At 34.8% G+C, this 14957-nt stretch overlaps 1 protein-coding gene and 1 pseudogene across 4 annotated transcripts in view; both read right to left on the bottom strand.

Moving 5' to 3' along the window:
- MICU1 (mitochondrial calcium uptake 1) overlaps positions 1-14957 on the bottom strand; it is a 280401-nt gene that overhangs the window by 229339 nt on the left and 36105 nt on the right. For all 4 annotated transcript variants that reach the window (XM_070565467.1, XM_070565458.1, XM_070565477.1 and 1 more), the window contains exon 2: positions 2987-3148. In XM_070565467.1, coding sequence (XP_070421568.1) covers positions 2987-3147 — 161 coding nt within the window. In that variant the 5' untranslated portion in view covers position 3148. The remainder of the gene's footprint in view (positions 1-2986; positions 3149-14957) is intronic.
- Positions 7050-7156, bottom strand: LOC139078600 (U2 spliceosomal RNA; annotated as a pseudogene).

Raw genomic sequence — 14957 nt, forward strand, 5'->3', positions numbered from 1 at the left:
AGTGGAACATGTGGACCATATGGTATTTTTTGAGGAATCTCCATAGTGTTTTCCATAGTGGCTGCATCAGTTTGCACTCTCACCAGCAGTGTATAAGGATTCTCTTTTCTCCACATCCCCTCCAACATTTATTAATTTTTCTCTTGTTAATTGTCAAGGTAGGCCTGTATTGTTATAAATTTCCCTCTCAGAACCACTTTTGCTGTATCCCATAAATTTTGGCATGTTGTATTTTCATTTTCATTTGTCTCCAGGTATTTTTTTGATTTTCCCTTCGATTTCTTCAGTGACCCAGTCATTGTTCAGTAGCATTTTGTTTAGTCTCCACATATTTGTGGCTTTTCTTCTCGTAGTTAATTTCTAGTTTCATACCATTGTGGTCAGAAAAGATGCTTGGTATTATTTCAATCTTCTTAACTTTATTGAGGCTTGTTTTGCCACCTAATATGTGATCAATCCTGGAGAATGTTTCATGTGCATTTGAAAAGAGATTTTTATTTTTCACTTTTGTTTTAGACTTTTCAAGATGAAACATGTTGCTCTTCTGTAATTTAAATTACGAATTTTAAAGTTTTAATTTTTAAAAATTAAAAATTATATAATACCCTCTTTTTAAAAGAACATTAAGTTATTTCTGCTCATTTAACAATTCAAAACGAGGATAGAAAAAAGACAAAAATTAGATGGCAAACCTTCTGTCTATATCCTCTAACAAGGTAACTCATATGTATTTTAGAGAGTCTTTGCTATTGATCTTGATCTCAGTATAAGCATGAAAATTTCAACAAGTTTTATTTTTTGTTTCAAAACTTGAGAATAATTATATTTCATTTCTTTATATCTTCTTACATGGCACAGCAAAGGCATAAGACTAACAATCCTGGAGCCCTAAAATTCTAGTACTTATTATATTTATGATTTTGAAACACTCAAGAAATTATAACCTGTGACAAAAATATATGCATTAGAAAAATCGTAATATTGAGGATATGCTGACGACATGTAGATTTTCTGCTTTTGGATGTTTTGGTGTTCAAAAATTATAGAAGCTATACCAACAAAAATGTGAATGTTTCCTTTACCTAACACTCCAAAACCACCTTCTTATTCTTTTTCTCAGAGTAAGCACAAAAAGCAGCAAAACACAAATTAAGAAAAAGAAAATAACCTAACTTGTTCATCAGCGTTTAATCTGAATAGTATAAACAAATTAACTCTGGGGGAAAAAAGAGTAATAACTCCTTAAACATTCAAACCATCAAACAACTTCTCAACTTTTTCAAATACAGTCTGTTGTCTTCTTTGATGTTAGACTAAGCCAAAAGGCAATTCTAAATGCACCTGCATGATAATTCCATTGTAGGAAAGCATCCCTCAAGAAATTGCTAAGCATTTACTATTTATTACAGCTAAAGGACAAAGAATGCATTTCCTACTCCTCCTCTCCTTTCTTGCCTCCCTCTCTTTATCCTTCCCTCTTTGTCCCTCAGTCTAGATCTTTCTCTCTCTCTCTCTTCCTGTCATTTTACCTGGAAAGTTTTCTAAGCCCATCCATTCCTTTCTAAGAGTCCTCTACCCTCATTATCATCTCAAACTAATATTAATGTCTGTCAGTAGCTTCTCCCTAGTCCAGTTTATCCCACTGTTGTGGCTATATTAATTTCTCTTAAAACTTATCTATTATTAGTCTCTGCCTTCAAAATCTCTTAGCTCACCACTGCCTAGAGATTAAAATCTCAACACCTTAGCACAGTATATAAGACACTTTACATCACGACCCCAGCTTTTTTTTTTGGAAAGCCAGTCTTTTCAGCTAATATTCTGTCTCCTCCTTTCTTCACCTTCACCCTCATGTTATACCTGATAATAATAGCTAACACTTATTGATGGCTTACTATGTGCCAAGTACTTTCTACACCAGACATTTATTTTTACAAAGTTATGTGCCAGGCACTGTTCTAAGCATTTAACAAATAAAAGCTCATTTAATCTTCATAACAACCCTTTGAGATAGGTACATCATTATCCCCATTTTATAGATGAGGAAATCTAAGCACACACACAGGCACCCAGTCACAAGCATACACACATACATTGCTGGTGGGAAGGGAAAACAGTCCAGCATTTCCTCAAAATGTTAAACATAGTTACCATATGATCCAGCAATTTTACTTCTAGGTATATACCCATGAGAAATGAAAACATATTCCACTCAAAAACTTATACACAAATGTTCACAGCAATACTACTTATAATAGCCAAAAAAGAGAAATAAGTTAAACAGTCATCAATAGATAAATGAACAAATAAAATGTAGTGTCCATTCCATACAATGGAATATTATTTGGCCACAAAAAAGAATGAAGTACTAATTTTTGGTACAATATAGACGAACCTCGAAAGCATTATGCTAAGTGAATGAGGCCAGTCACAAAGACCATATATTGTATGATTCCATTTATATGAAATGTCCAAAATAGGCAAATCTACAGACAGAAAGTACATTAGTGGTTGCCTTGGGCTGAGGAGGATGGAGAAAGTGGGAGGTGACTGCTAAATGGTGGCATTTCTTTATGGAGCAATGAAAATTTTCATGAATTAGATAGCAGTGAAGGCTGTACAACTTTGTGAATATACTAAAAATTACTGAAAGGTATGTGTTAAATTGGTCAATTATTAAATTTACTCATTTATTATATATTATATTTAATATTTACTATAAATTTATTAAGTTGGTAAATTATTTAAAATGCCCAGCAGAGGAGACAGGCAGACCCTGAAGCAGAATATATTTCCTATTTGTTGCTTTGATATGATAGCTGAATTCTTTGAAACATCTTATTTCAGACAAATATTATCAATGCCAAGTAATTTGGGCAAGAAATTTTGATACATAGTTAAGCCAGAAATCAATTCCTTTTAGATAACAGAGACAACCAGAAGAATAAAAGAACATGCAGGAACAAAATGCTCAGATAACACTCACCTCTTCCATAAGAGACCAGTACTTGCAGTTACTGCAGATGCTCCCAGGAAAGCCACCATCATTACTCGTCGCCTCATCTGGGTGGGCTGTGATCCTCCATGGTACCATCGAGAGCTCACAGCCAGTTCTGCCAATGCAGAAAGTGAGTTAAGACGAAACATCCTGTGGATAAAAAGTAGAAACATTATTCCTAACTAGTGGTAGTGACAGTGATGATAGTGATGATACTATCAACATCACCAATAAACATTAGGTACTTACTCAATGGCAGACACTATTCTGAACATTTTGCATGTATTGTCCCATTTAATCCTCAGAACAATTGTATGAGAAAAGTATTACTTATAAACCTGATATATCAGTGAAAGTACAATTAGAAGACAAGATTCCATGGCCATACCACCCTGAATGCACCCGATCTCGTCTGATCTTGGAAGCTAAGTAGGGTCGGGCCTGGGTAGTACTTGAATGGGAGAAGACAAGAAACCACACGGTAATTTGAACAGGGCAAATTTAATAGGAAGCATTATTAATTACAATAGGGGACTAAGTACTAAGGGGTAAAGAGACAGCTGATACTGGGAGTAGCCACTACTTTGAGGGCTGATACAGAGCAACAAGAAAGGAATAAATCTGCAAAGGGGCCACTCCCAACAGGACTGAAATCCAGACTTTGTGGAAAGGACAGAGCCATGAATGTCTAAGAAATTTATGTAACATAACGTGCCATGCCAGCAGAACTCACTGTCAAGCCATCTACTAGGAGAACTCATGCCAGTGGAGCTCGTTGGGAAGGTGCCCATGGGGAGATGCCGTAGTAGGGAACTCACTGGGAAACTGCATTGTGGGAACGCAGCCAGTAAAACTCACTAGGGCTGCAGCGCCACTGGGTCTCCCAGGTGCTGCTGGCCACGGCATGCTACAGGAGCAAGCAGCAAACAGCACACCAAGATCAGGAAGAAACACCCCTTCTTTCTCCAGTCTCCCCCTCTAATCCTTCTACTGACAAAGCTTAACAAAAGCTAGCAGGGAGAAATTTCCAGTATCACAAACAGGACAATGAAAGATGGATTTGGAGCTGAAAAGCAATAGCTGGACAAATGGCACATCCATTTTACAGATGTGGAAACTCAGATTCAGTGATTTGCTCAAGAGTAAGCAGCTAGGGAGTACTGAGTCTAGAATCTGAACCAAGAGTGGAATGACTCCAGAGCCCAAATTTTTAACTAGGATACTTTGCTGTCCCCTATCTTGTAAAGCTGATATTGCTTTTGCTACAGTAATTTAGGTTTTAATAAAATCTTTCTCACTCCAGGCCCTTGGAAGCCCTCCTCCCCAGCAGATTCCTTTATTTCATACTTTTAACTTCACCTTCTCCTTTAATTTTTTATCTTATATCAGAAACACCTGTATTACAGCATACTATTTATTCAATAAACATTCATTCTCCCATTCCCCACCCCATAGGCAATACTGCTTTCCCATTCTTTTCATTTTGGGTGTCTATCTTGTCGTTTGCCTTGCTTTGACCAATGGGATTGGGCCAGTTCCAGAAAATGCTTTTAAGAAGTATTGTTGTTAGCCTTCTTGTGCTCCTGCACTCTACCAAGAGAAGATCATGCCCCAGGTAGACACTGATCCTTCAACCTGGGTTCCATAATGAATAGATTCAGCCTGGAGCCAGGCACAGTCAAGACCAGCTAAGCCAGCTGAGCAGAGCCGATCTGCAGAATGCTCGTGAGAAATAAATACTTGTTATTGTAAGCCACTAAAATTTGGGGGTTGTTTGTTGCCACAGCAAAAGCTAACTAATTCAGCATCTAAGAGAATTACTGGGAAGTTCTCATTCAACAAAAATGTATTAAGTTCATATTATCCAGCCCTTTATGAGACCTAAAAGGCCAAAAAAAATTTTACATTCCAATTAGGCAAGATACACATGAAACATTTTTTAAGTGATACATTTCTAAAATGGTATCTTGAAAAAATATTAAAATATTAGGGTACAGATGTTAGAGCATTAAAATTTTTTTAAAGGCCAGGGTAAGACTGCGTTAGTCAGCAAAGGCTTTTGTTTAGTCTTGAGCCTCAGAATGGTGTAAAATTTTGATCAAGTGATAGAAATGTCAAGGATACCCCAAAAAACTTAGGATCATTTCTGGCACCTCTATACAGAGAATTAATGGAAAACAATTTTTTTCCTCTAGACAACGATCTTAAGGCCAGAGTATAGTCCCTCATTCTTTTATTCAATCAGGCAGACTGAAAAAGAAAGAGGCATTCATTCCTAGTTACATGACTTTTTGTAGGGGCAATTCACTCAAATCACACAAAGTATCCATGCACCTCTCCTTTGACTTTCTCAAAGCATAGTTCACTGCTTCCTAATTTAAATTATCTCACATTTTTTACATATCTTCTTATGGCAATTAAAATATTCATTCATATATAAGTTTGCCTCCCTCACTTGGCTCTGAGCTTCCTTCAGGGCCAAAATTATTTTCTTCCTCTTTATAAATGCATAGTCTAGCACAGGGCCTGTTACATTATAGGTGCTTAAAATATTTAACTATTTTACTTTCACATGAAAAACGTCAAGGTACAAATTATACAGGTACTGTCTCCTAACATGTAAGTGTACCTCTCAGCCCCAATATACTAAGAAAACTGTCTTTTATTGCTTGGGTTCAAGTCTAGTTAGACTACTTAGTTGTCTCCTAACATCATGCAGCCAGTTACTGCCTCTACCCTGGGATCTATACCTATAATCTCTTAAGTAAACCTTTCTCCTAGCCTCCTTCATTCAACTTAGGTCCAATTTCAAAGTCCTACTCTTATAAACAAAGTGGGGAAATAATTTTTCTCCTATTTCCTATGACTTAAGCTTCAGTTCAGCAACACAACTGTTACATCCCTCCCCAATCCCAGAAATCATGTCATTTTATTGCACATACTCTAGCAAAATCCAGCACCAAGGAGACTGTCCATTATATTTTCTTCCTGTGTGTCAACTTCTGATTCATTCTTAAATTAACATTTTTTAAACTCACAAGTGCATTCACATACATAGCATCGCTTTTGTCTATAACAAAAATGAGCACAATTAAAACATATATAGCTGGAGAAAACATTATTCATCACTGACAACAGAAAGAAGGGGGCACTCAGAAGTTTTTAATGTGAAAGACAACATAACCAATTCAAAAGCTGGAACAGGCAAGGGGTGTGTAAGGCTGGGAGTTTACAACATCTGATCAGACATAGAGAATAAACAGACATAGGATCAAATAGGTAAGCCACAATCTCTTGAGAAGCTCTTTGAATGCTGAACTGAGAATTCTGATCACATACACAATAGGAAGTCACTGAAGTCCTTAAATAGGAAAAGAACATGATGAAAACATTGTTTAAAGAATATCAGTCTATCTACCAGCAGTGAATGGAATAAACTGCAAAGAACCAAAGGCAGAGAGAGCTAATAGGGAGGTAGTGAGTACAGCCAGAAGGCAACTAATAACCTGGGTACTGGGTGATGAGTGCCTAGGTAAGAAACCAAAATAAATAGAAACCAAAAATAAAATTTTAAAATTTCCAAAGAGAAACAAAACCATCGGATATCGGTGTCCAACACATATCACTATCTAACTGCAGAGGAGATGTGGAAGATAAAACAGGGAAAGAATTCAAAATAACAACACTAACTAGTATGATAGAAAGTGAAATGGATTAGGAACCCAATGACTCAAGATCTAGTCTCAACTCTACTACTAAACAGTTGTGCAGAAAGGAAGCTCATCTCTCTCCTTAGGGAAGCATGTAACCATTGATAAAGTGAGAGAAATGCCTAGATGAGCTTTAGGATTTCTTTTATCTCTTTAATGCTCTCATATCGCTGGTGAAAAGTTGTATGACAAAATCTAGTCTATTTCCCTTAGGTGGAGGGACTAAAAGCATAGCATCTTTCAAGATTTACTAGTTTTGAGAATCCATGTCTCTATGCTATGACTCTAGTGGATTTTAAACTCTGGAAGTTCTGATTTTCACTAACATTCCACTTACATTTTGATGTTGTAATTCAAATGTTACTGTCTACATCTCATTTCACCACTAGTTTTAAACTGATAAGAATAGATACTACACTTGATCTTAGCCAAAAGGCCGAGAAGCGATCACCACTAGTTTTAATCTCATTCCCCAAAACACACAGCAAAAGATGTGTTTACTCATCTTCTCTAGTGGAATTTTCATAGATGCCAAATAAATAGGAAAAAAAAAAAAACACTGAGAACAGGCTCTACTATAATTTAATCCCTATCTTTGTAGTGAAGAAATAGTGTAACTAGTTGAATGTGTTAATTTTTGATGAGAGACCATTTAAACAGATTTAAGGAGATCAGCTTTCCAATTGAGTCAGGAAAACTAAGCAGGCCAAGTGGCAGTAGTTATACAATAAGGAAGATTAACGTGCACATGTATTACGTAGAATAAATAAAATAAAAAGCAGTGTATTTTTCTTCCCTAATAGTCTCCCACCCCTCAAAAAAAGGCATGCCTGTAAAAAATAGCTTTAATATGAATTGAAAAAAGATGAAGAGGTATTTCTAAGCAAGAAAAAGTCAAAGGAGACAAATGAAAGATAATTTTGTTACCAAAGAAAAGCATTATGTACCCAACAAGAAACAGAACAAGTTGTTTTTTTTTAACCTGTAACAGTATATCATTATTATGTTTCTATATCTATTACATTAAGACTATTAAGCTTAATGTATTGCTTTTGGTAAATTTCAAAAAGGTCACAGAACCAGGAAATCATTTAATTCAACATCTTTATTTTACAGATGAAGGAATGGAGATCCAGATAAGTGCTTTATTCATAGCTAATTAGTCAAACACCTACAATAGATCCTAGAACTCTTGATTTTAAAATAAATCATCTAAAAAGGAAAAAACTTTTTAAGAACTGTTCTCAGCAAAATAAATATAATAGCCACACTCCAAAAGGAGATCAAATGCCCAACTACAGAAAGCTAAACCATGGTGTAATAACATAATACAATGTAAATATTAATTATTAAATATTTATACTTAATATTTATGTAAATAAAACTAATATTTATGTAAATGTTAAAAATTATAATCATGAATATTATTTTACAAACCAACGGGAAGTTGGCTACAAATATAAAAAGACAGAAAAAGAAGTAAAAATGGCTCTGAAAACAGTGAAAAGATACTTAATCTCACTCATAATAAGTAAATGCAAATTAAAACTATACTGAGATACTGCTTTTCACTCAGCAAGCTAGCAAAAATCCAAAAGTTTCAAAACACACTTGTTGGCAATGCTGTAAAAATGGCAGTGTTGAGGAATGTATAAATTAGGGGAGTCTATGGAGGGCAATTTGGCAATACCCATCGAAATCACCCATATAAACTGCATACATTGACCCAGCCATTTCACTTCTGATAAAACACTCTACTGATATACTTGTACATCTGTGAAATTATACACACCAAAATAAATTTCTGAGATCTACCTAAATTTGGCCTCACTTAACTTAGACCTCACTTAAAAGAACTTCAAGGTTCCGAAGTGTTTAGTTTACATGAACTAAGAGCTTGAGAAAACAAGAACTGAGTGTCCTTTATATCTGTATTTCCAGAATCTAATACAGCATGTGGCATAGCTAGTATATGCAGGTGATGGCTCAGTACACTCTATGAACCTGGAAATACAGTTGCTCTCTGAGAACTACATTGTAAAATCAGCACTATCTGGGGTGCCCACAAGGATTCACCATATTCATCCCTGTGGCAGCTATTTACTAACCATAGAACTGGATTCAGTATAGGCCATCAGAACCTCAGCCATTAAGTATCTGAATCATGTACTTAACTCTCCTTTATTCTACTTCCATGTTCACTAAGTAACTTTATTATAATTCGGCTTCCTATGTAGATTGCCTTCAAAGAGAGAACATGCTGATCAGAAGACGGGAGTTTCTAGTTCTCGTGCCAGCTATATTTCTCATAAAAAATTAATAAATTGGCAATTTAGTTTATAATTTTAACCTCTCATGATATTAGTCAGCCTAAAGAAGCTTCTCTGAATTCTATCAATTCCAAGGCACTGATAAAATCCAGTTTGGGGAATTTCAAGCTTCAAGTGTTAGACCTTGGACCATGGTGACATCTTGCCCCTCTGCCTTCCCATTTCATTTAAACTTCTCCCCTTGGAACAGGTGCCAGTGTTAATTTCCAAAAAGTGTTGTGTGGCCAGAGTCACTGAACAAAATCACAGAATTACACTCACTTTTCTTCAGGCCTGGTGTAACTGAGTTAGGGAAAGACAATAAATGAAGAGTCTAAAGAAGGGAAAACGATAGAAATATTGATTTGCTGGAAATAGGCGAGACTACTTGCATTTTTGTTACAAATACTAATATAAGAATGCATTTCTATTGTTGAAAAGGTTGTGCAGAAGTACATAAACTATGTCTTCTTTTTCATACGTCTGAAATTCCACCACTCTCTCTAGAAGTAACCTCAGAAACAAGTCTGAATGTGTCTTTCCTGAAATTGTTCTGTTTACATATAAATATAAAAATTATAATATGTTTACATAAAAATAACAATAATAATGTATACATAAGTATATGCACATATTTGGTGTTTGGGATGCTTTACATTTTTTATATAACAGAATCATACACATGCATTTGCAATTTTTAAAAACAATACAACATAAAATCATTCCATCAAGGGATATATGGATCTACCTCTTTCTTTTTAACCACTACAGAGTACTTCATTGTATGACTGTTTCACAATTTAACAATTTGACAATTAATACAGTAAGATTACTTCCATACTTTGCTATTACAAACACAGCTGGAGAAACTTTTTTTGCTGTGCATTTTTTAATTCATTTTTACTCAAGTATACCTGTGGGGCAGATATCTACAACTGAAACTGCTGGGTTAAAAGCAGCGTAATCATGGGGCCTGCCCCACAGCTGAGTTGTTAAAGTTCTGCCCTCTCTGCTTCAGTGGACCGAGTTCACAGGTTCAGATCCTGGCACAGACCTACTCCAGCTCATCAGCCATACTGTGGAGGCATCCTACATACAAAACTAGAGGAAGATAGGCACAGATGTTAGCTCAGGGCTGAGCTTCCTCAAAGAGGGAGAGCGGGGAAGGAAGATTGGCAATAGACGTTAGCTTAGAGCAAATCTTCCTCACGAAAAAAAAAAAAAGGAGTGTAATCATTTTTAACTTGCTAGATACTGCCAAATTACCCTTCAATATTGACATTCCAATTTACACACCCACTAGCAGTGTATGAGTGTACTCCTTTCCTCGTATTTGCTATTATCAATCTTTTCCCTTTATATGATGGATAAAAAAATGACATTTAATTTAATTTGTATATTCTCTATAATAAATAAGTTTGATAAGCTTTACTTTACAAAAGTTCATCATTGTTGTTTGGAGGGCTATCAGTATATTAAGCTGTATTTTTCTTTTGTTCTAGTCATATTCCCAGCCCTGAGGCTGCATCTTATCTTCCTTGTAAAAAAGGAGCATTATCTCCATCTAGATTTCTTTTACATAAAAAATAATGTTTAGGTCAGATGTAATATTAATGCTATTCCATCCAATGCTATTTTTAAGTAAAACGTTGTTTTTATTAAACAATTTTTTAAAAAGGCTAAAACTTTCTTAATCCAAACCATTTCAACACTCTTCCAATTCAATCTGACTGAGCTCCACCAGATCTAACTGGGAAGAATTTTTCCATCCAAGATTTTGCTTTCTAAGGGCTGGTTATACTTTCAAAATACTTCAATAGATGATCCATCATTACGTTACTGAAAAGAATGATTTAATCCAAACAGTAACAAAGTTCTCAAAAATATCCCACAAGTGTTTCATCTTCACACAATACTGGAAAACGAGATTACACATCATTCTGGCATCATATTTAAGCAAAGAGAAAAAAAAAAAAAGACAACTGAAATTCTGAATGAGTTGTAATGGTAAACAACATACCAAAATCCATACTAAAAATTACAGCATGCCCAACTCAACTGAAGTATAGTGACATAACTACCTCTGTTTCACAACACAAATGAATGCACTTTTTCTTAACCTATTTTAGTAAAGCTACAACCTAGAACAACTTGTTAAACATACACTAGGCAGTAGTGCAAACATAAACAAGTGTATTTATTTCACTGATATTTGCAATGCTGCTTCTTGGCAAAGGATGTGTGTTGTCCCCAAAACACGTGCAACCTATTAAAACAGTAGTCACCACGAACCCAGGAGAATAAATACCAGGAATAAATGAGAATCTGCTATACTCTATTTAAGATTTATGAACTTCTAAGGGCAGATTTAAGGAGCCTGAGATTAGGCGGCCAAGTTATTCCCTGTGCAGACTACAAAAATTATTATAATTCATATATTTTCATAATTGATTTCATAGAGTTTATACACCCATAGAGCTCACTTAACTGGGCTTATCTACCTGCATGAAAGCTGAAACATGAGTACTATGTCTAAAACAACACACAAAGATTAATATAATACTTTAGGCATTAAACACATTCAAATGTTTATTGATTTAAATAGAAAAATAGTAAATTGAATAATCCTAAATAATTATACATATGATGACTATATAATAGGTAGGCTATTAGACTGGAAATAAGGATAGTCAAGTTTCTGGCTTGGTTTTATCATTGTTTCTAAATGCATGTCTTAATATAACAAACTATTTCCATACTATTCCTCAGACCAGCCCTTCCTGAGGCCCAAATGAAATCCCCCCTCATCTATAAAAGTTATGTAAACTCATTACACTCTTGATTTCTTCCTCTAAATTCCTGTAGAATTAACATTCTGTACCACTATTATGGTACCTTGATTATTAAATCATTTTAATGTATACCTGTCAACTTTCCAAGGAGATTGCAAATCTAAAAATACAAAAAGTATGTTTTAGGCTTCTTAGTATCCTCAGTGCCAATTAATGAATTTGAAGTTATTACTAAGAGTTATAACAAGTATTACTGTTCAAATACACTAGAGTAGGTACAGAAAACTTAGGTTCTCTTTCTAGCTCTACTACTAGCCAGCTATATGACCAGAAAAGTCCTATCCTCTCTGGGACTGTATTCTAGGAGATGCAGGGCAGAGGTGGTACTCATTTCTAAATCCTTTCTGGATTTAAGAGTTCATTTCAGAAAAACAAAATGTAGAGGTATTTTGGACTTTTTGGAAGAGGAAAGGCATCCTAAATAGTTATTCATGAGATAACATCCTACATTAGCCTCACTGGTTTAAGCAAGTTTCACATAATCCAAGATATCCAATTGCCATTACTTCATTCAAGTCATTAGCTGTTTATTGAGCAAGGTATTGCGAGGGCACTGAAAGAGACACAAAGATGAGCAAGACACAGTCTCTGGCCACAAACACCTTATAACGAGGCAGTAGACATAAAATAACTACTCAAATAACCATAATGTAAGGCAGGAAAAAAGTGAGGGCTATGAAAACATATTAACAGGGAACTAAAAGAAGGAAAAATTACATTAGGTTGGGAAGTGAAAAAGGCTCAAGAAAGGCTCCAAGGAAGATTTACTTAGGGTAGGAAAAAGCTAAGCATTCTTTACAAAAGAGCTGAATGCATTATCTTAGAGGCCTTTACCATTTTATTGCTTTGTCATTTTATTTGAGGAATGAAATATGCTATCGGAAATATAATCTTTACTGTACAACTATGGTGCTTCTAAAAATGCAAAAACATATTAGATTTTAATTATGCCAAATAATTTTTAAAATATCTCTACATATTTCTTCTTAGATGAAATGAATCATATTGAAAGTTCTGCATTGAAGACACCAGGATGACTGCCAAAATACAGTAGAGATTAACGCTCACGTCTAGAACAGATGCATTTTCATATGTCAAAGTGATATAACTGACAACAAATGAGGAAAACTCACACTGCAGCTAACTCTGTTCTGAGAAGTGAGTGTTTTCCAACAGCAGAGAAAAACCTATTTTAAATGATCTGGATGAGAATGTAAAGTTAATTTAAGTCATAAATGTCTCTAACAGTAAAAAATGATAACTGTAGGAACAAGAACCATCTCACAGAAATGTTAGGTTTGACACTGAACTTTTGTACATATTCTTGCTAAATGAAGATACTATGGAAAAAGCAGGTCAATATCCTATAGTACTTAACCTTCTGATACTCTGTGAAACATTCCTTCATCCATCAAGGATCTCCATTGTTCACATTCTCAAAACACACAAATACAAACACAAACACGCACCACAGAGTCTTTTTACTGCAATAATAAAACCTGGAACTTATGTCTGAAGGAGGAAGAATGAGAAGTGAAGAGTGGCAATTTCCCTTCTCAAATAACTGTACAGAAAAACAAAGTGTGAAGAAGGAAAAGAAAAAATGAATTAACCAAAGAAACACTCTATTTAAAACAAAAACAAACAAACCATCCAGGAAACTACAGAAAGAATGATGACCAATATAAATTTTCTAAAACCTCTAAGATGTGCTAATGTGTTCAGATCATGAGTAAGCTTTCAATATTTAAGATTTCCATAAAACAACATCTCCAACTTTCAATTCAAATCTTAGAAATTAGGTAGCTATAGAGTTTTAATGGTTAATAAATACTGTTAATTTACTGAAGAACCATTAGAAAACTAAAGAATGAAAAAAAATCACCTATTAACAAGGAAAATTTAAGCACTGCTCCAAAAGAAATTAGTGCCAAAAAAGTACTGACTTGTCCAAGGCAAAGGTCAGGGTACATAAAAGTGAGGAGGAAGAGGAATAGTCTCAAGATGGAAAACCATTTTTCACTTTCCTTTTCCCCAAAACAGCTTTACTTTACGTTAATTTTTCTAACCAGAACTAAGACATATTTCAATTTCAAGCCCTATTTAAGACTTAAAGATTTTATGGTCACTTTGCTATATTTTGTAGTAACATCAGCAGTCACAAAATCTTAGTATATAATATAAAATTTCAGTTAAAATGTCTCTGTTTAAACAACTCTTATTATAAGGTTAATCCAATAAGGAGCTATTAACCAATATTTAATTATTCACTTAGGATTTTCTAAACCTAAATTTCCACAGAATATAAACTTTAATCTTTATGTTCAAACCAAAGTATAAAGTGTTAGGTTAAGGTTTGCTATGATGTATATGTGATTTAAAGACAACAAACAGGGGTCAATGAAGACAACAGCAGACGCCTATGTCCCTGTCTCCCAACATTTTCTTGAAAAACAATGCAGAACAACAAGAGGAAAATAACTGCATGAAAACCACATCCTCAGCTTAACTTGAAGACAGAATGCCTAAACTTCAAAATAATACTAAGTGAAAAGAAAAAAAGTACCAAATCCCACTGTTTTACCTTGTGTGCTCCTCCCTGACCCTGCTCTGCCTCAAGGCTTTGCGGTGGGAAAAGGCCAATGGAGAAAGAGTACCAGGAAGAGCAAAGAAAAGAACTAGCAATAGGGTCTAAGGTTGATCTTAAGATACACGAAGTGATCTAAGTCCACACTAAGCCTGAAAAATACTTAAAAAAAAAGTGTCTGGCTAGATGAGAGTAAGGACTACAGAAAAGGGACTTAAAATTAAAAGGGCATGTGATTTGAAAAGGTTGTTTTCAAAACTTGTAATTTCTAGAGGAAAACAACCTAAGCAACATAGTTAGTAAGGTATATCTTATGGGCTACACACCAAACAACACACACAGGTAACAGAGGATACACCTTTTTCTGAAGTGCCCATAAATCTTTAACAAAAATAGATCAATATTAGGTCACAAGAAAACATAAAAGCAGAAATAAAACAAACACTTTCTAAAAACAATACAATAAACTAGACATTAATAACAACAACAAAAAGGTCCTAC

This window comes from Equus przewalskii, chromosome 1 (assembly GCF_037783145.1).
Source record: "Equus przewalskii isolate Varuska chromosome 1, EquPr2, whole genome shotgun sequence".
Classification (NCBI taxonomy): domain Eukaryota; kingdom Metazoa; phylum Chordata; class Mammalia; order Perissodactyla; family Equidae; genus Equus; species Equus przewalskii.